This window comes from Salvelinus alpinus, chromosome 36 (genome assembly GCF_045679555.1).
Source record: "Salvelinus alpinus chromosome 36, SLU_Salpinus.1, whole genome shotgun sequence".
Classification (NCBI taxonomy): domain Eukaryota; kingdom Metazoa; phylum Chordata; class Actinopteri; order Salmoniformes; family Salmonidae; genus Salvelinus; species Salvelinus alpinus.
In genome coordinates this window covers 19952939-19974318 of record NC_092121.1, presented here as the reverse complement: position 1 = coordinate 19974318, position 21380 = coordinate 19952939, and the positions used below count along the sequence as shown (strand labels likewise).

The 21380-nt window shown below is 44.5% G+C and overlaps 1 protein-coding gene across 1 annotated transcript in view; it reads right to left on the bottom strand.

Annotated features, from left to right (window-relative positions):
* Positions 1-21380, bottom strand: part of LOC139565107 (potassium channel subfamily T member 2-like) — a 96110-nt gene that overhangs the window by 2490 nt on the left and 72240 nt on the right. The window contains exons 16-27 of the mRNA XM_071385194.1: positions 9888-9996; positions 9585-9641; positions 8897-9049; positions 8456-8712; positions 7442-7775; positions 7173-7278; positions 6856-7028; positions 3569-3640; positions 2793-2927; positions 2526-2637; positions 1044-1145; positions 843-926 (exon numbers count right to left, since the gene is read on the bottom strand). Of these exons, the coding sequence (XP_071241295.1) occupies positions 843-926; positions 1044-1145; positions 2526-2637; positions 2793-2927; positions 3569-3640; positions 6856-7028; positions 7173-7278; positions 7442-7775; positions 8456-8712; positions 8897-9049; positions 9585-9641; positions 9888-9996 (1694 nt within the window). The remainder of the gene's footprint in view (positions 1-842; positions 927-1043; positions 1146-2525; positions 2638-2792; positions 2928-3568; positions 3641-6855; positions 7029-7172; positions 7279-7441; positions 7776-8455; positions 8713-8896; positions 9050-9584; positions 9642-9887; positions 9997-21380) is intronic.

The following is a 21380-nucleotide window of genomic DNA, read 5'->3' as shown; positions in this document are numbered from 1 at the left end:
CACCTTCATCATCCTCAGTTCCAGGCAGCTACATTAATACCCCTTCAACCTCAGTACCAGGCAGCTACTCTAATGGTCCTTCAACCTCAGTACCAGGCAGCCACACTAACGTCCCTTCAACCTCAGTACCAGGCAGCTACACTAACGTACCTTCAACCTCAGTACCAGGCAGCTACTCTAATGGTCCTTCAACCTCAGTACCAGGCAGCCACACTAACGTCTCTTCAACCTCAGTACCAGGCAGCCACACTAACGTCCCTTCAACCTCAGTACCAGGCAGCTACACTAACGTCCCTTCAACCTCAGTACCAGGCAGCCACACTAACGTCCCTTCAACCTCAGTACCAGGCAGCCACACTAACGTCCCTTCAACCTCAGTACCAGGCAGCTACACTAATGTTCCTTCAACCTCAGTACCAGGTAGCCACACTAACGTCCCTTCAACCTCAGTTCCAGGCAGCTACACTAATGTTTTTTCAACCTCAGTACCAGGCAGCTACACTAACGTTCCTTCAACCTCAGTACCATGCAGCTACACTAACGTCCCTTCAACCTCAGTACCAGGCAGCTACACTAACGTCCCTTCAACCTCAGTACCAGGCAGCTACACTAACGTACCTTCAACCTCAGTACCAGGCAGCCACACTAACGTCCCTTCAACCTCAGTACCAGGCAGCTACACTAATGTTCCTTCAACCTCAGTACCAGGCAGCTACACCAACGTCCCTTCAACCTTAGTAAAATCTAAGCAGGGCTGTATACTATACATTATATTGTTGATCATCACATTTCATAGCTTTCTGATGATAACTATTGAGGAAATGAGTAGATGAGTTACTCACAGCACAGAGGAAGCCTGAGCCAGGCATGGAGTCTAGTCCCAGCAACAGTCTGGTGATGGAAATCATGTAGTCCTTCACAAAGGACTGGTGGGAACACACAACAAACAACAGAGGGTCATTGAGCAATAAAGGGGCAATACAAATATTGTAGACTGAGTTTTGAAATATGGAGCATTGCTGTGCTGGGGAGTTCAGACTAACCTGATACAGTAGAGTATCCAGCATGCTGACACTGAACACCTTCCCAGCAGCGAAGGGTAGACGAAACATGAAGACCAGGTTGGAGCCCCTCTCTCTCTCTTTCTATCAGATCACCATACACAGGAATAAGAAAACAGGGAGAGAGAGACAGGGAGAGAGAGAGACGGAGAGAGAAAGACAGGGAGAGGGTGACAAGGAGAGAGAAAGACAGGGAGAGGGAGAGACAGGGAGAGAGATAGGGAGAGAAACAGGGAGAGTGAGAGACAGGGAGAGTGAGAGACAGGGAGAGAGACAGACAGGGAGAGAGACAGACAGTGAGAGAGAGAGAAAAGAGCCGTTAAATTCTCCAACCACCTAAAAGGAAGCGATTCCCAAACCATCCATAACAAAGCCATCACCTACAGAGAGATTAACCTGGAGAAGACTCTGTTCACAAACACATACAGACCCCACATAGTCCCAGGACAGCAAAACAATTGGACGCAACCAAATCATGAGAAAACAAAAAGATAATTACTTGACACATTGGAAAGAATTAACAAAAAAAACAGAGCAAACTAGAATGCTATTTGGCTCTAAACAGAGAGTACACAGTGGAAGAATACCTGACCATTCTGACTGACCCAAACTTAAGGAAAGCTTTGAGTATGTACAGACTCAGTGAGCATAGCCTTGCTATTGAGAAAGGCCGCTGTAGGCAGACCTGACTCTCAAGAGAAGACAGGCTATGTGCACACTGCCCACAAATGAGGTGGAAACTGAGCTGCACTTCATAACCTTCTGCCAAATGTATGACCATATTAGAGATACATATTTCCCTCAGATTACACAGATCCACAAATAATTCCAAAACAAACCCAATTTTGATAAACAGTGTGTCATTACAGCAGCAAGATTTGTGACCTGTTGCCACAAGAAAAGGGTAACTAGTGAAGAACAAACACCATTGTAAATACAACCCATATTTATGTTGATTTATTTTCCCTTTTGTACTTTAACTATTTGCACATTATTACAACACTGTATATAGACATAATATGAGTTGAAATTATTTGAAATGTCTATATTATTTTGGAACTTCTGTGAGTGTAATGTTTACTGTACATTTGTATTGTTTATTTCGCTTTTGTTTATTATCTACTTCACTTGCTTTGGCAATGTTAACATATGTTTCCCATGCCAATAAAGCCCTTAAATCGAAATTGAATTGAATTGACAGGGAGAGACAGAGACAGGAAGAGAGAGACAGGGAGAGAGAGACAGGAAGAGAGAGAGACAGGGAGAGAGAGAGAGAGCGGAAGAGAGAGACAGGAAGAGAGAGACAGGAAGAGAGAGAGACAGGAAGAGAGAGAGACAGGGAAATGGAAAAGCATTACAGTAATGGAGTACCACTTCCTTTTGACATTCCCACATGACCCATCATTAGATGATCTGACTAGGATGGTCCGACTCACCACAGAGAGTACCATAATACAATGTTACCTTCTCCAGCTTGGAGAGAGCCAGGGAGTAGTGGTCTTTGACTTTGAACTGCATGAAGCGCATGTTGGCTGGGTGGGTGAGCTCAGTGATGATGCTGAGGGCTGGGAACAGTCTGGGAGGACAGAGGAAAGAGACACAATCAAATTCTTAGATATAGAGTGCTTCCTGAATGCAGATATCTATGAATGCACACAAACATTTGTTGGATTCTGCAGGATGGTATGGTGTGATGGATGTGTAATGGTTGTGTATGGCTGAGCAGCCCACCTAAAGAGGGTCTGGACGTTGACTATGGTCTTAGCGTCGGCCATGTAGTCCTCCTCAGCGATCATGGAGCTCTCCTTGTCAACCACCACCATGGTGTCAGCAAACGTCACCCCACAACGCAGCAGACTGTCCAGGCTAGAAGGAGAAAGAGAGAGGGGAGGGAGAAAGAGAGAGGGAGGGGGAAAGAGAGAGTGAGGGGGAAAGAGAGAGTGAGGGGGAAAGAGAGGGAGGGAGAAAGAGAGAGGGAGAGGGAAAGAGAGAGGGAGAGGGAAAGAGAGAGGGAGGGAGAAAGAGAGAGTGAGGGGGAAAGAGAGAGGGAGGGGGAAAGAGAGAGGGAGGGGGAAAGAGCGAGGGAGGGGGAAAGAGAGAGGGAGGGGGAAAGAGAGAGGGAGGGGGAAAGAGAGAGGGAGGGGGAAAGAGAGAGGGAGGGAGAAAGAGAGAGGAAGGGGGAAAGAGAGAGGGAGGGGGAAAGAGAGAGGGAGGGGGAAAGAGAGAGGGAGGGGGAAAGAGCGAGGGGCTTGGGATTATAGGACTTATGTCTTGAGACAGAAAGATTGGAACAGAACTGACACTGTCCATATACAGAGAAATAGCAGTGAGCAGAGAGCAGGAATGACTAGCTGATATGATGTACAGTACAGAACAGAACAAAATCAATCCATATACAGCTTCGGGGGGTGTAGCTGCTACAGTATGAATTAGCAGTAGAGGAAAACAAGTAGAGTAGGAGTGAAAAGCAGATGATGCCACCAGGGTACCGAGGAGGATTATCTTACTTGTCAATGGAGCCCACTGTGTAGAACACCATGGGGAACCAGCAGATAGCCTCCAGGAAGTCTGGCTCGGGTCTGAATCAATCACAACACATATGGATTACCGGGAGACCCATACAGCACAAACGTATACCTACCACAATAAATAAACAGGCTCCCTGCAGTGGTAGAGATAGAGAAGTAGCATGAGTCCAAGATCTGTTTGTGTTGCCAACTCCTGTAACTCTCATTATCTCTTATTATTGTCATGCGTCAATCACCATAGGAGTTGGCAAGACAGCACAAACAGATCTGGGAACCAGGCTACTAGAGAACCCCCAATCAAATCAAATCAAATGTTATTTGTCACATTCACCGAATACAACAGAGACCTAGCCTTGGACCTAGACTTGGCGTCCCGGTACCGCTTGCCGTGCGGTAGCAGAGAGAACAGTCTATGACTTGGGTGGCTGGACCTTACAGTGAAATGATGACTTACAAGCCAATTAACCAACAATGCAGTTTGAAGAAAAATAAGTGTTAGAAAGTATTTACTAAATAAACTGAAGTACAAAATAATAAAAGAGCAACAATAAAATAACAGTAACAAGGCTGTTTACAAGGGGTACCGGTACAGAGTCAATGTGTGGGGGTACAGGTTAGTCAAGGTAATTGAGATAATTAGTACATGTAGGTAGAGGTAAAGTGACTGTGTATAGATAATACATTGAGAGTAGCAGCAGTGTAAAAACAAAGGGAGGTGGGAGGGGGGTGTCAATGGAAATAGTCCGGGTGGCCATTTGATGAATTGTTCAGCAGTCTTATGGTTTGGGGGTAGAAGCTGCTGTTAAGTAACCTTTTGGACCTAAACTTGGCGCTCCGGTACCGCTTGCTGTGCTGTAGCAGAGAGAACAGTCTATGACTTGTGTGGCTGGAGTCTTTGGCAATTTTTAGGGCCTTCCTCTGACACCGCCTGGTATAGAGGTCCTGGATGGCAGGAAGCTTGGCCCCATTGATGTACCGGGCTGTACGCACTACCCTCTGTAGTGGGGATGGGGCCACAGTGTCTCCTGACCCCTCCTGTCTCAGCCTCCAGTATTTATGCTGCAGTAGTTTATGTGTCGGGGGGCTAGGGTCAGTTTGTTATATCTGGAGTACTTCTCCTGTCTTATCCGTTGTCCTGTGTGAATTTAAGTATGCTCTCTCTAATTCTCTCTTTCTCTCTTTCTCTCTCTCTCTCGGAGGACCTGAGCCCTAGGACCATGCTTCAGGACTACCTGGCATGATGACTCCTTGCTGTCCCCAGTCCACCTGGCCGTGCTGCTGCTCCAGTTTCAACTGTTCTGCCTGCGGCTATGGAACCCTGACCTGTTCACCGGACGTGCTACCTGTCCCAGACCTGCTGTTTTCAACTCTCTAGAGACAGCAGGAGCGGTAGAGATACTCTTAATGATCGGCTATGAAAAGCCAACTGACATTTACTCCTGAGGTGCTGACTTGCTGCACCCTCGACAACTACTGTGATTATTATTATTTGACCATGCTGGTCATTTATGAACATTTGAACATCTTGGCCATGTTCTGTTATAATCTCCACCCGGCACAGCCAGAAGAGGACTGGCCACCCCTCATAGCCTGGTTCCTCTCTAGGTTTCTTCCTAGGTTTTTGCCTTTCTAGGGAGTTTTTCCTAGCCACCGTGCTTCTACACCTGCATTGTTTGCTGTTTGGGGTTTTAGGCTGGGTTTCTGTACAGCACTTTGAGATATTAGCTGATGTAAGAAGGGCTATATAAATACATTTGATTTGATTTAGTGCCTTGCGGTCAGAGGCCGAGCAGTTGCCGACAACGATGAGACAGCCAATAGGGAGGAGGTCAGAAACCTGGCAGTGTGGTGACAGGACAACAACCTCTACCTCAACGTGAGCAAGACAAATGAGCTGTACTACAGTGGACTACAGAAAAAGGAGGGCCAAACACGCCCCCATTCACATCGACGGGGCTGTAGTGGAACGGGTCGAGCGTTTCACCAAGTTCCTTGGTGTCCACATCACCAACAAACTATCATGGTCTAAACACACCAAGACAGTCGTGAAGAGGGCACAACAACACCTTTTCCCCTCAGGAGACTGAAAAGTCTTGGCATGTGTCCCCAGATCCTCAAAAGGTTCTACAGCTGCACCATCAAAAGCATCCTGACTGGTTGCATCACTGCCTAGTATGGTAACTGCTCGGCATCTGACCGTAAGGCGCTACAGAGGGTAGTGCGTATGGCCTAGTACATCACTGGGACCAAGCTTCCTGCCATCCAGGACCGATATACTATGTGGTGTCAGAGGAAGGCCCAAAAAATTGTCAAAGACTCCAGCCACACAAGTCATAGATTATATTATCTATGTATAGTCACTTCACCCCTACCTACATGTACAAATTACCTCGACTAACCTGTACCCCCGCACATTGACTCGGTACCGGTACCCCCTGTATATAGCCTCGTTATTGTTATTTTATTGTGTTACTTTTTATTAAATGTTTGAATTTAGTTTATTTAGTAACTATTTTCTTAACTCTATTTCTTGAACTGCATTGTTGGCTAAGGGCTTGTAAGTAAGCATTTCACCTGTGACAAATAAAATGTGATTTGATTTTTGATTTTGATTTGAAATATAAAGTCCTGGCTGCTGTGTGCAGAGAATAGTGGGATAGCAAAGCGCTACACGGCCATGACTCAGCTTTTTATTGGCCTTTTATTGGATTCCACTTTAATGTGCCCATATTGGGGTTTTGCACAAGGAGAAACCACAGTAATATTTCATACTATGTGCACAGTGCACTGCAGAGTGCCCATAAACTCTTGAAACACAGACATTTTCATACAGTAAATTCTGTGTATGGAACTCTTAAAATGAGACCATCCCTTCTTCCCTGACAGTGTGTTTAAAGAGGGCCTCTCCAGGACAAGTCTCTCTATGCTCCACCCGCAGTGTGGTTACACCATAGAGATTTACAATGTTCCATATCTATGTAATTCTATAGTTTCCTGCAGTGTGGTTCCACCATAGAGATTTACAATGTTCCATATCTATGTAATTCTATAGTTTCCTGCAGATGTGGTTACACCATAGAGATTTACAATGTTCCATATCTATGTAATTCTATAGTTTCCTGCAGTGTGGTTACACCATAGAGATTTACAATGTTCCATATCTATGTAATTCTATAGTTTCCTGCAGTGTGGTTACACCATAGAGATTTAGTGTTCTATATCTATGTAATTCTATGGTTTCCTGCAGTGTGTCTGTTTCCGCTCACATGTTCTCCAGTAGCAGCACGATGGGGTTGAGCTCTTTCTTGGGGCGGTAGTAAGCCCTCAGGGGCGCAATAAAGTTGTACAGGCCGTTTCCTGCACTCTCCGCCGACACGATGATCAGCTTGTTCTTAAATCCGTAGGACCGAGCGTCCTCGAACGGGATGTGGTGGCAGGCCTGTAGGAGGGAGATGACACAGGAACAACACAGGAAATACATTGGATTACATGAAGGTCATCATCATCATCGAAGAGGGGTCATGTAGGGAGGTAGGATGGTTCTAGTTGAGGGTAAGTAAGGCAGAAGTAGTGTGATTCCCACCTTGTCCAGGCGCAGGCAGCAGAAGGGCATCTTTTCCTGCAGCAGGTGACACAAGGCAGGGGAACTGCCAATGTACGGGGAGTTCAGCGGGTACCCCTTCACCCACCTGCCACGCACACACACACACACGCGCACACGCACACACACACATACACAAAGACAGACAGAAACACACAAACACATTTACACCTGGGTCTGAGGACACAACATGGCAGGACTCAAACTAATTCAAACACACATTAGACCTCAGGCAACTCCTAAACACTTACTCGCAGCGTCCACCCCACCACTGGCCATTCTCGGCTCCGTCCCCCTCATCCTTCCCCTCGTCCCCGCCCTCGTCCTCTGATTGGTCCCCCAGTGGGTCAAAGGTTGCTGAGTTGACCCCGTCCACCAGCTCCAGGACAGGGGCGATGCTGTGGCGACTCTCCTCGGCAGAGTCTGCTGTGGCTGGGAGGGCCAGGGTGTTAGCACCCCCCAGCCCCCCCTCTGTCCGGCTGGCCCTGCCACCTCCACCTCCCCCACTGCCCATGGTCATGCCCCCTGGGCCCTGGCCCTCTGGGCTGCTGTCACTGGAGTCCTGCAGGTCAATGGCCACCGTGCCTATGGGGGACAGAGGACACATACAATCACTCATACAATCTATGACCAGTCCACACCCTTAGTAGAAAACAGTTATAGCACTGTCCTGTCCATACAAGCACAGGCTAAAGGGAAAATGTGCCCTAGAACAAACACAGATACAGATGCAAACATAGCACACATGGCAAGCACAGATCCAGAATCAGTACTCTTTGGCTTTGTGAGAGTACCAATGTGCTGTGACTGGGAGTACCATTGTTCTCTCACAAAGCCAAATAGTACTGATTCTGGATCTGTGCTTGCCCTGTGTGCTATGTTTGCATCCGTGTCTGTGATTGTTCTACGGCACACTTTAACTTTCAAACTTTGAGAACCAGAAGTCCCAGAGTTCTCCACCAGGGGGTGTGGTTGTAAAACGTCTCTAAAACAAAAGGAAACCTACATGCCAGATACATTTCACTCAGTTGGCAGATGCTCTTATCACCAGAGACTTACATGCAGATACTGTTTTATTCCTCATACAACTGTTAGGCTTCTTACATCTGCCTATTGTGGATCAACATGTAAAACATGTCCTAATCTGTGCCATGTACATGGATCAGGAAAGTCACAATTGTATAATAAGAAACATTATGCTAAGTGCACTTGGACAAAGGATCTGAGTGTCACTGTGTCACTGTGAGTCAGTGAGACTGACTGACCCATGCTGGCGATGATGCTGTGGACAGGCAGTCTGGTGAGTCCATGGTAGATGGTCTGGGGCCCCACCCCCCTGTCACTGCCCTTGGGCCCCCCCCGCGTGGGCTCTCTGTGGCCCCTGACAAAAGCTGAGTTCTCCTCCTTGGAAATGTTGATGTAGAAGCAGGTGTCTGAGCCGCCCATGATGTGGCCGGGACCTGGGTTCAGCAGGATGTTGGCATTTTCCAGCCTCCGCACTCCGATCAGACACACACCATACCTGACCGAGGAGGAGAGGATCAGATACAGGAAGTGTGTGTGTTTGTGGTTAATAGCGTCTGCTAAATGACTAAAATGTCAAATGTGTGTGGTGTGTGGATGTGTGGGTGTGTGTGGTTAAGAGTGTCTGCTAAATGACTAAAATGTCAAATGTAAACTTTGTGTATGTCTGCTTATTGACTCACTTCTTGTGTGCGTGGAAGGACGCGAAGGTGAAACTCTTCCCCTGGTACTCCCCAAAGAACTTGCTCTCCTCCAGACAAATGTGATGCACCTCATTGGCTGAGCAGCGGCGGTAGGTGCGCTGCCACTGGTCAGCTGAGCATGCCCCGCCCTCCCTGAGACACGATCAGGGAATGGATTGGTCATTAGGGGACAGAGTTGACCTTTTAAACAGTGTTGCACGCAGCTTCCCTTTCAGCATCAACCACACATCAAAGACACTTCCCCTCAAGGCTGCAGTGTTAACACTTTACAACTGTGTCAGAAACCAATCAATAACTCAATCAGCACAGAGACACACACAGGGACACAGACACTATCAGAGCAATACAGCTGCCAAGATAGACGCTGCTGAACGCTACACATTGAGAGAGCTTCACACATGGGCTGTGTTCACTTTGTCAGCCTTTAGAAAGGATGAGTTGAGAGACAGGAGGTGAGAAAGGAAGGGTGCGGGGCGGAGAGTGTGGCTGTGGGTGGCGGTGATGTGAGAAGGACTGCATTACAGAAACAACTGTCGTCTGTAAATAATAAATGGACAGTTTCATGGGGACAGCATGCCTGGCCGAGTTAATGTCACCGCACATCAGGGATACGGAAGGAGGGGGAGGGAGTTGTCGGTGGTTTAGGAGGACAGTGACACACACTGACCTGTTGAGGGGCTGGAAGGCTCCTGCATGTTGCCTGAAGGCCTCTGGGGGTGCTGTTCTGAAAGTAGAGGGGTGGAGGGGGCAGCAGATAGAGGATCATGACTGGTCTGGGTTTAAGAGGATTATGACTGGTCTGGGTTTACTTTAGGTCAGTAGTCTATCTACCATGATTAATCTGCTGTGTACAGCTCAATGTACACAGCATCTGTTAGGCCAAAGGACATACTTCACTGCCTCTGTCTGGTACCACCCACACCCATTGGAAAAAGAGTGTGTTAGTGTCGGTTTGAGTGTGTGTACTCACTGTCCTCTAGAGGAGTGGATCAACAGGGTGATTAGGGTGGAGGTAGCAGGACACACACAGTTCAGGGCCAGCATGGCATACTTAAACTCCTCTTCACACACCACATGATCTGCAGACAAAAGCAGCAGGGGAGACAAACCAGTAACACTCAGTATACTGTAATCAAATCAAATTCAACTTTATTAGTCACATGCGGCGAACACAACAAGTGTAGACCTACCCGTGAAATGCTTACTTACAAGCCCTTAACCAACAGAGCAGTTCAAGAAAGAGTTAAGAAAATATTTACCAAATAAACTAAAGTAAAAAATAACAAAAAGTAACACAATAAAATAACAACAACGAGGCTATACACAGGGTGTACCGGTACCGAGTCTACACTACCGTCCAAAAGTTTGGGGTCACTTAGAAATGTCCCTGTTTATGAAAGAAAAGTAAATTTTTGTCCATTAAAATAGCATCAAATTGATCAGAAATACTCTGTAGACATTGTTAATGTTGTAAATGACTATTGTAGCTGGAAACGGCTGATTTTTTATGGAATATCTACGTAGGCGTACAGAGGCCCATTATCAGCAACCATCACTCCTGTGTTCCAATGGCATGTAGTGTTAGCTAATCCAAGTTTATCATTTTAAAAGGCTAATTGATCATTAGAAAACCCTTTTGCAATTATGTTAGCACAGCTGAAAACTGTTGTTCTGATTAAAGAAGCAATAAAACTGGCCTTCTTTAGCCTAGTTGAGTATCTGGAGCATCAGCGTTTGTGGGTTCGATTACAGGCTCAAAATGGCCAGAAACAAACTTTCTTCTGAAACTCATCAGTCTATTATTGTTCTGAGAAATGAAGGCTATTCCATGTGAGAAATTGCCAAGAAACTGAAGATCTCGTACAACGCTGTGTACTACTCCCTTCACAGAACAGTGCAAACTTGCTCTAACCAGAATATAAAGAGGAGTGTGAGGCCCCGGTGCACAACTGAGCAAGAGGACAAGTACATTAGAGTGTCTAGCTTGAGAAACAGATGCCTCACAAGTCCTCAACTTGCAGCTTCATTAAATAGTACCCGCAAACACCAGTCTCAACGTCAACAGTGAAGAGGTGACTCCGGGATGCTGGCCTTCTAGGCAGAGTTGCAAAGAAAAAGCCATATCTCTGTCCAGCGTCTGTGTCATTTTGCCCATCTTAATCTTTTCGTTATGGCTTTGTCCTGGTAATCTGTCTGGCCCTGCGGCTTTGTGAATGTTGACCTGTTTAAAGGTCTTGCTCACATTGGCTACGAGAGCGTTATCACACAGTCGTCCAGAACAGCTGGTGCTCTCGTGCATGCTTCAGTGTTGCTTGCCTCGAAGCGAGCATAAAAGGCATTTAGCTCGACTGGTAGGCTCACGTCACTGGGCAGGTTGTGTCTCGGTTTCCCTTTGTAGTCCGTAATAGTTTTCAAGCCCTGTCACATCCGACAAGCGTCAAAGCAGGTGTAGTAGGATTCAATCTTAATCCTGTATTGACGCTTTGCTTGTTTGATGGTTCGTCTGAGGGTATAACGGGGTTTCTTATAAGCGTCCAGATTAGTGTCCCACTCCTTGAAAGCGGCAGCTCTAGCCTTTAGCTCGATGCGGATGTTGCCTGTAATCCATGGCTTCTGGTTGGGATATGTACGTTGGTGACGTCGTGGGTGCATTTATTGATGAACCCGATGACTGAGGTGGTATACTCCTCAATGCCATTGGATGAATCCCGGAACATATTCTTGTCTGTGCAAGCAAAACAGTCCTGTAGCGTAGCATCTGCATCATCTGACCACTTCCGTATTGAGCGAGTCACTGGTACTTAGTGCTTTAGTTTTTGCTTGTAAGCAGGAATCAGGAGGATAGAATTATGATCAGATTTGCTAAATGAAGGGCGGGGAAGAGCTTTGTATGCATTTGTGTGTGTGGAGTAAAGGTGGTCTAGTGGATGTGTCTTCACAGGTAGCTTGTGGGTCAAACATGCTCTGTCTCCTCTGCTGTACCTGTGTGCAAGAGTGAGTGCATTTCTTTGTCTGTCTGATCATTCATCTGTGTGTGTGCCTTTGTGTGTGTCTGTGAGAATATAGGTGTGTGTGTGTGTGTGTGTGTGTGTGTGTGTGTGTGTGTGTGTGTGTGTGTGTGTGTGTGTGTGTGTGTGTGTGTGTGTGTGTGTGTGTGTGTGTGTGTGTGTGTGTGTGTGTGTGTGTGTGTGTGTGTGTGTGTGTGTGTGTATATGTGCCTGTGTGTGTGGCATCTAGAATGTGTGTGTGTATTTTTGTCAGCCCCTAAAGCCACCTTATTAGTGCAGGTGCATCCCAAAGGCTGTGGTAATTGATATCTCAGTCAGAGGCTGAGATGAAGTCTGGCCTGTTAGCTAAGGTTAAATGCTGTGGTTTATGCAGAACACTAATTAAATCTGATGGAATTAAAACATCTTCAGTAATCTCAACATAATTTACCCAGATGCTCCCTCCCTCCATCAAGTAGGCTGCATCAGGTGAATTTACACTATGATTTAATCTATTATTAACTCAATGGCACTTACTTGACAACACAACAGGATGCAATTAGCAGAGATAAATAAATATAAATTTGTCAAATAGACAGTCAACTCCCTGTCATGTCAGATTATTTTCTCTTCTCCTCCTTTGGGCATTGTCTCTTTTTATCCCTTCAGTTTATATTCTGGGTTGTTTTTACCCCTTCAATTTATATTCTGTGTTGTTTTTACCACTTCAGTTTACATTCTGGGTTGTTTTTACCCCTTCAGTTTATATTCTGGGTCGTTTTTACCCCTTCAGTTTATATTCTGGGTTGTTTTTTCCCCTTCAGTTTATATTCTGGGTTGTTTTTATCACATCAGTTTATATTCTGGGTTGTTTTTATCACATCAGTTTATATTCTGGGTTGTTTTTACCCCTTCAGTTCATATTCTGGGTTGTTTTTACCACTTCAGTTTATATTCTGGGTTGTTTTTTCCCCTTCAGTTTATATTCTGGGTTGTTTTTACCCCTTCAGTTGATATTCTGGGTTGTTTTTTCCCCTTCAGTTTATATTCTGGGTTGTTTTTTCCCCTTCAGTTTATATTCTGGGTTGTTTTTTCCCCTTCAGTTTATATTCTGGGTTGTTTTTACCCCTTCAGTTGATATTCTGGGTTGTTTTTACCCCTTCAGTTTATATTCTGGGTTGTTTTTACTCCTTCAGTTTATATTCTGGGTTGTTTTTACCCCTTCAATTTATATTCTGCGTTGTTTTTTCCCGTTCAGTTTATATTCTGTGTTGTTTTTACCCCTTCAGTTGATATTCTGGGTTATTTTTTACCCCTTCAGTTTACATTCTGGGTTGTTTTTACCCTTTCAGATTAAATTCTGGGTTGTTTTTGTATTTCTTTGCTCTATATCTTATTTTGGGGTTAAGGGGACCTGGCAACACCCCTGCAGTGCAGTGTCTTATTAAAGGACCTTTCACACTCTCACACACTTAGCAAAGGCCTGGGAAGGAGGGAGAAAATGGAACCAGCCTGGACAAACATAGATAACACCCATCACTCCACCTTCACTGCTCCTGCCTTGTCTGTTTCTCTTGTTTTTCTGCTACCTTCTCTCTCATCTCTTTGTGACAAAAAACAATATAGAGTTATGACCAATAAAATGAGGCTCAGGGAGCAGTCATTTTCCCTGCTGTGTAATTCTTGATTACATTATATGCTGTAATCAGTGGACAAATATTATCAGGGGTACAGTGTTTGGTAGAAATGAGATCTTGGCCTTAAATGCCCAGATGTGCTTTGCATATTGATTGTCGACAGAAACGTTGGTAGCTATAATTGTCCAGCCCCGCCTCTCGTGCCTCAGGAGTAGGTTAGTAGCTAGTAAACACATAAAAGCAATGAGACACAGATCGTTTCTGTCTAGCAGCTTTACTTCCATTAGACTCACCAACAGAGAGGAAAATGTTGTTGATGATGATAATATTTGTATAAATTACAGACATAGTGGGATAGAAAGAACGTTTGGATCATAATATATACCCAAATGAAGAAAAAAAGAGTATTCACTGTAGTGTTTTTGCAGACTTTAGTGAATACTCTAGTATTTACTATAGTGTTGCAGATATGACTGTAGTATACTGTAATATTTACAGTTTACTATAGTATAAATACTGTAGTAAGAAAAAAACGTTGGTTTATATTATAGTAATTACTGTATTGTTTTTGCGGACTGTAGTATACTGTAGTAACTACTGTAGTGTTCTTGTGGTCTGTAGTATACTCTACTATTTACTATAGTATTCTACAACATTTTATAGTAAGTACTATACATGATCGAGGTATACTACAGTGTGTAGTATAGTATTCTACAGTATAATACAGTTTTCTACAGAATTTTAAAGTAAGTACTGTAGTATTCTGTGTAATGAATCATGACAGCTTCATTTTTTGGGATCAAATCATCAGTACCCTGCTAGCCTTATGTTCCTATCAATGCTCCTACAGCAGAGAACAGAACAAAATGACTCAGATCAAGCCTTATGTTCCTATCAATGCTCCTACAGCAGAGAACAGAACAAAATGACTCAGAGCTAGCCTTTTGGGCCCCCACCTCACGACAAAACATTTTAGTGGCCCCTCTCTTAATGGTGGAGAGAAATGTATGTTTTAAAGTAAAACTTCGCAATTTTATAAAACATTTATGAAATTCCACAAATTTTTCCATGGGGCAGAGATAATTTGTTTTGCAGATTTACAAGAAATTTACTGCAATTCTACCATTTTTGTCATGGGTTGGAGAGACATTTTTGCAGTTTTAAAGCTATTTTCCTGCAATTTTACACATTTTGTAATGACTTAAGTTAATATGTTATTATGATATCTGAGTGAGAATAACTAACAAAATCAATTGGGGCCACTGGAGGTCAGGGCCTCTGGGCATGTGCCCTGTGTGCCCGGTCGGTATTTGACCTTGACTACAACAAGTTTAGATATCTGGCTAGACTAACTACCACTCTAAGAATTGTTAGCTGACATGTTAGCTTACTCACACTAGTAAATTGAGACCCCAACTGAGTTTATGTCGCTTATGCCTGGAACTGGCCCTGATCACAACAGGTCACCTTGTCTTCCCAAACTCCAGAGCTTCTGCGACAGGGCCTTCTCCAGGGTTGTGCTGAGGCTCTGGAACTCCACAACCATCCCTGACGGAGTCTTCACCATCTTTCAGTTCCACCTAAATACCCACCTCTTCACCATGGCCTATCCCCCCCCCCCCCCCCCCCATACACACACACGAGTGGAGGCTGCTGAGGGGAGGATGGGTCATAATTATGGCTGGAATGGAGTCAATGGAATGGCATGTAACACATGGAAACCATGTGTTTGATGTGTTTGGTACCATTCCACCTATTTCGCTCCAGCTATTGCCACAAGCACGTTCTCCCCAATTAAAGTGCAACCAACCTCCTGTGACAGACACACACACACTCTCCTCACAAACACCCACGCTATCTCCCACGTAGACACACTCACACAACATCACACTATTCCCTTTCCTTGAGCCCTACTCCCTACTCTTTGAGCCCTACTCCCTACTCTTTGAGCCCTACTCCCTACTCTTTGAGCCCTACTCCCTACTCTTTGAGCCCTACTCCCTACTCTTTGAGTCCTACTCCCTACTCTTTGAGTCCTACTCCCTACTCTTTGAGCCCTACTCCCTACTCTTTGAGCCCTACTCCCTACTCTTTGTTTCATCTTTCTATTCTATTTCTGGTTAGTATGGTATTGTTTTAGATTTTTATTCTTGTTTTAATTTATGTAAAGTGACTTTGGGTCCTTGAAAATCACTATATAAATACAATATATTATTATTATTATTATTTTCATCATCATTATTAAAATCCCTTAAACTCGTGGGAATTGATCTATATGGATAGGGCTAAATTGAAATGTTTCTTACAGAATAAAATATGGAAAGCATATGCATACCATGATAGAAATGAAAACGGAACAGTTTGGAGATTATGGGGAAATTATTAGACTAAAGGTGAGGACTAAATATATTCAGCAACAAAAGAAACGTCCTCTCACTGTCAACTGCGTTTATTTTCAGCAAACTTAACATGTGTAAATATTTGTATGAACATAACAAGATTCAACAACTGAGACATAAACTGAACAAGTTCCACAGACATGTGACTAACAGAAATGGAATAATGTGTCCCTGAACAAAGGGGGGGTCAAAATCAAAAGTAACAGTCAGATCTGGTATTCTGCCCCTTAACAAGGCAGTTAACCCACTGAAAATAAGAATTTGTTCTTAACTGACTTGCCTAGTTAAATAAAGGTTAAAAAAAGAACAATATGGTGTGGCCACCAGCTGCATTAAGTACTGCAGTGCATTTCCTCCTCATGGACTGCACCAGATTTTCCAGTTCTTGCTGTGAGATGTTACCCCACTCTTCCACCAAGGCACCTGCAAGTTCCCGAAAATTTCTGGGGGGAATGGCCCTAGCCCTCACCCTCCGATCCAACAGGTCCCAGACGTGCTCAATGGGATTGAGATCCGGGCTTTTCGCTGGCCATGGCAGAACACTGACATTCCTGTCTTGCAGGAAATCACACACAGAACGAACAGTATGGCTGGTGGCATTGTCATGCTGGAAGGTCATGTCAGCATGAGCCTGCAGGAGGGGTACCACATGAGGGAGGAGGATGTCTTCCCTGTAATGCACAGCGTTGAGATTGCCTGCAATGACAACAAGCTCAGTCCGATGATGCTGTGACACACTGCCCCAGACCATGACGGACCCTCCACCTCCAAATCGATCCCGCTCCAGAGTACAGGCCTCGGTGTAATGCTCATTGCTTTGACGATAAACGCGAATCCGACCATCACCCCTGGTGAGACAAACCACGACTCGTCAGTGAAGAGCACTTTTTGCCAGTCCTGTCTGGTCCAGCGACGGTGGGTTTGTGCCCATAGGCTACGTTTTTGCTGGTAATGTCTGGTGAGAACCTGCCTTACAACAGGCCTACAAGCCCTCAGTCCAGCCTCTCTCAGCCTATTGTGGACAGTTTGAGCACTGATGGAGGGATTGTGCATTCCTGGTGCAACTCGGGCAGTTGTTGTTGCCATCCTGTACCTGTCCCGCAGGTGTGATGTTCAGATGTACCAATCCTGTGCAGGTGTTGTTACACGTGGTCTGCCACTGCGAGGACGATCAGCTGTCCGTACTGTCTCCCTGTAGCGCTGTCTTAGGCATCTCACAGTACGGACATTGCAATTTATTGCCCTGGCCACATCTGCAGTCCTCAAGCCTCCTTGCAGCATGCCTAAGGCACATTCACGCAGATGAGCAGAGACCCTGGGCATCTTTCTTTTGGTGTTTTTCAGAGTCAGTAGAAAGGCCTCTTTAGTGTAATAAGTTTTCATAACTGTGACCTTAATTGCCTAACGTCTGTAAGCTGTTAGTGTCTTAACGACCGATCTACAGGTGCATGTTCATTAATTGTTTATGGTTCATTGAACAAGCATGGGAAACAGTGTTTAAACCCTTTACAATGAAGATCTGTGAAGTTATTTGGATTTTTACGAATTATCTTAGAAAGACAGGGTCCTGAGAGTTTAGTTCACCTGACACAAGACTGAATGAATCCAAAATGTACACTGTTGATTTTATGTGCATTTTACGTTAACTATACTTTTCACAGCATTTGTCAATAATGGAATCGAAGAATACTCTGGATACATTCAGTAACATGATAAGAATATTTCTGGAAAATGTGGGGTAGGTGCAACATAACACAAAAATATGACAAGGGTTTGAGTGAGAGGACTAGCTGTTGTCTTCAAGTGGCCACACACCCCACCAGTGTGGGCACAGTTCCTACGTCATTTCAATGCACTCAAAGAGTCTTCAACTATAAGGTGTTTTTTTTAGCTCTCCTGGCAGTGCCGTTGAGGAAATAGAGCACATCGGAACACAGCTCTGCATCCCTGCTTTTACACAATTACTGTTGTTGTTTACGCAACCAAAAACGCTCCATTATAAATCACAATCTGGGTCAGGTGGGCATGATTTGAAAGCTTGTTCTATTACCAACATAACTAGCTAAATGATAAAATACAATCGTACAGTGTTAGGCTTTCACAATGCAATTCAGAAAAGCAGGTCGTACGGTGTGCATAGAATGGAGTCATGAGTTCATTCAGATGCGGAAAATGTTCATCATAATACAACAAACAGGTTCATTGTGTTCAGGACAACCAGGGTAGAACACCATCTCATCTTGTAACTGTACATCAAACATAGTGATCAGAAACATTGACACTGTATATGACATGAGTTTTTTTGGAGTGCACATTTGGACTCACGAGTCTTTGGCTTGCTTCGATGACATCAAAGTGGTATTTATTATAATCCTCAACGTCTCATCTTTCAAAATACATTGAGTCATCGTAATTTACAGAATGAATCGTAATTTACAGAATGGCTGTCAGTCAAAACCCATACAGAGCTGTGAAGCGCAGAGTCAAAGCTCTGGAGTCATGTATAGCATGTTACTGTGCATCCACTATGTTCCAGTTTAAGCACAGACAATCTTAAATACATGTGGTATGGAGAGTTGGTCAGTGTGTGTGTGAGAGGTGTGTGTGTGTGTGTGTGTGAAGGACGTGTGTGTGTCTCTGTGTGTGATAAACGCGTATGTTTGTGTCTCTGTGTGTGTCTCTGTGCGAGGTGAACTCCCACGCTGGCAGCAGATAGTAATTACTGCAGGTCTGCCCAAACAGCAACCCTAATTAAATCAGCATGCAGTTATTGTGTGATGGTATGTGTAAGTGACCAGGCTATTGACCAGGCTAATATAGCTCAGCCCACCAGAAACACACCAGGTCATTGTTGTTCAACATTTGGTCAGGGAAAATCAACACCATGCAACCCAGTCAAACCACAAGCCAATTCTGATTCATATAAACCCCCTTTGATCCTTCCCACACAGAGAGAGAATTTGAGTGGCAGTCTGCTCTCTCTGCCTCTCTGCATAGAGCCATCCCAACATACACTGAGTGTAAAAAAACATTAGGAACACCTGCTCTTTCCATGATATCGACTTACCAGGTGAATCCAGGTGAAAGCTACGATCCCTTATTGATGTCACTTGTTAAACTCACTTCAATCAGTGTAGATGAAGGGGAGGAGACAGGTTAAAGAAGGATTTTTAAGCCTTGAGACATGTATTGTGTATGTGGGCCATTCAGAGGGTGAATGGGCAAGACAAAATATTTAAGTGCCTTTGAACGGGGTATGGTAGCAGACGCCATGCACACCGGCTTGAGTCAAAAACTGCAATACTTCTGTATTTTTTCACACTCAACAGTTTCCAATGTGTATCAAGAATGGTTCACCACCCAAAGGACATCCAGCCAACTTGACACAACTGTGGGAAGCATTGGAGTCAACATGGGCCAGCATCACCATGGACTGAGTCCATCCCCCAATGAATTGAGGCTGTTCTGAGGTCAAAAGGCTCACTATTAGGAAGGCGTTCCTAATGTTTTGTACACTCAGTGTATATGATCTAATATAATAGACATTAGGCAGTTGTTAAGCTATTTGTGGGGATCAAATCAAGTCTCCACTGCGTCTCATTAGTGCCACCCACACTGGCACTTAACGAGGGAATTCAGCACCCTGTCACAACGTGCCTGTCCACGCCACTAAAAGCCCATTGCTGCACCAATTGGTTCCTCCAGTTTGCTCCACTCTGGTTACTTGACCACTGACAGGAAGAACACTGTATTAAGTAGTGGCTTTATTGTGTTCATATGAAGAGATTGGCTGTGTCTGTTAAATTGACTCACATGCATTCATTTATTTATTTTGGGGGTAAATTGAAATGTTGCAAAACCATTCCTCTCTGTGATGTTGTCTTCATTGTGATTCAGGTAGCATTTCAGCTCTATCCAATGTACTATCCCGTATGCAAGCTAACTGTAGAAGCACTAGTAGGTTTTCTATCTATGACACATTCCTCCACTTAATACTAAGAGAGCCAGACTGGAACACATTCAACATTTCTTTTCACAACTTAATTTATTTATCTGAAAAGAAAACGTACGAAGAAACACGATGAAAGGAATCAAAACCTTGCACAAAAGTGTTTGATTTAGTTCCCACTGTACTGCACATGCAGTCCTTCCCCAATCACATCAAATATATGCAAATTAGACATTTCAAATACCTCTCAAACATCCGCATTTGCCTTGGACCAGGTAATTTTGGCTAGCCGATACCATAACATTCAACATTCTGCCCTACAGCACCAATCAGAAATCACCTCGCCACAGAGCGCTCCTCAGACCTCCAGGACTGGTACGTGACTGAGAGAAGCAGCACAGTAGAGGAGATAGGCAGACATAGGAGAATAGAAAAAGCAGCTTCATGCTATTCCATCTCCTTGGTAACGCCCCAGCTTAAACTAATAACAAACCAATGCATTCAGATGGAATTCAGACTGTTAAAAGGTAAGGCAGTGCCGATAGATGATTCCCTGCCTACAGGCAGCATATTAGGTAGGCAGAAACTGGATTTCCTTGACTAATGTAATGGGATAAAACATTAATCATTAATTGAGACAGCTTGGGTGAAGGCAGGGAAATAGGACGTTCCCGAGGATGAAGTTAGAGAAGTGCGATATTGGTGAGAGAGACAGAGACAGAGTTAGAGAGAGCTACAATGAACTACAGGACAAAATACAAACCCTCCGACCCAAAAAGGCCTGTGGTGTTGACCTAAATGAAATTATAAAATATTCAGACCACAAATTCAAATTAGTTTTCTTATACTCTTTAACCTTTAACATCATCCTTAGCTTTGGCATCTTCTGCAAAATCACCCCAATTCACAAAAGTAAAGGAAAATTTGACCGCAATAACTACCGTGGGATATGCGTCAACAGCAACCTTGGGAAAATCCTCTGCATTATCATTAACAGCAGATTTGTACATGTCCTCAGTGAAAACAATGTACTGAGCAAATGTCAAATTGGCTTTTTACCAAATTACCGTACGACAGACCACGTATTCACCCTGTACACCCTAATTGACAAACAAACAAACATTCCTCCCCACCAAACAAAACAAAACAAAAGGCAAATCACAACAGGTCACCTTGTCTTCCCAAACTCCAGAGCTTCTGCGACAGGGCCTTCTCCAGGGTTGTGCTGAGGCTCTGGAACTCCACAACCATCCCTGACGGAGTCTTCACCATCTTTCAGTTCCACCTAAATACCCACCTCTTCACCATGGCCTATCCCCCCCCCCCCCCCCCCCCCCATACACACACACGAGTGGAGGCTGCTGAGGGGAGGATGGGTCATAATTATGGCTGGAATGGAGTCAATGGAATGGCATGTAACACATGGAAACCATGTGTTTGATGTGTTTGGTACCATTCCACCTATTTCGCTCCAGCTATTGCCACAAGCAC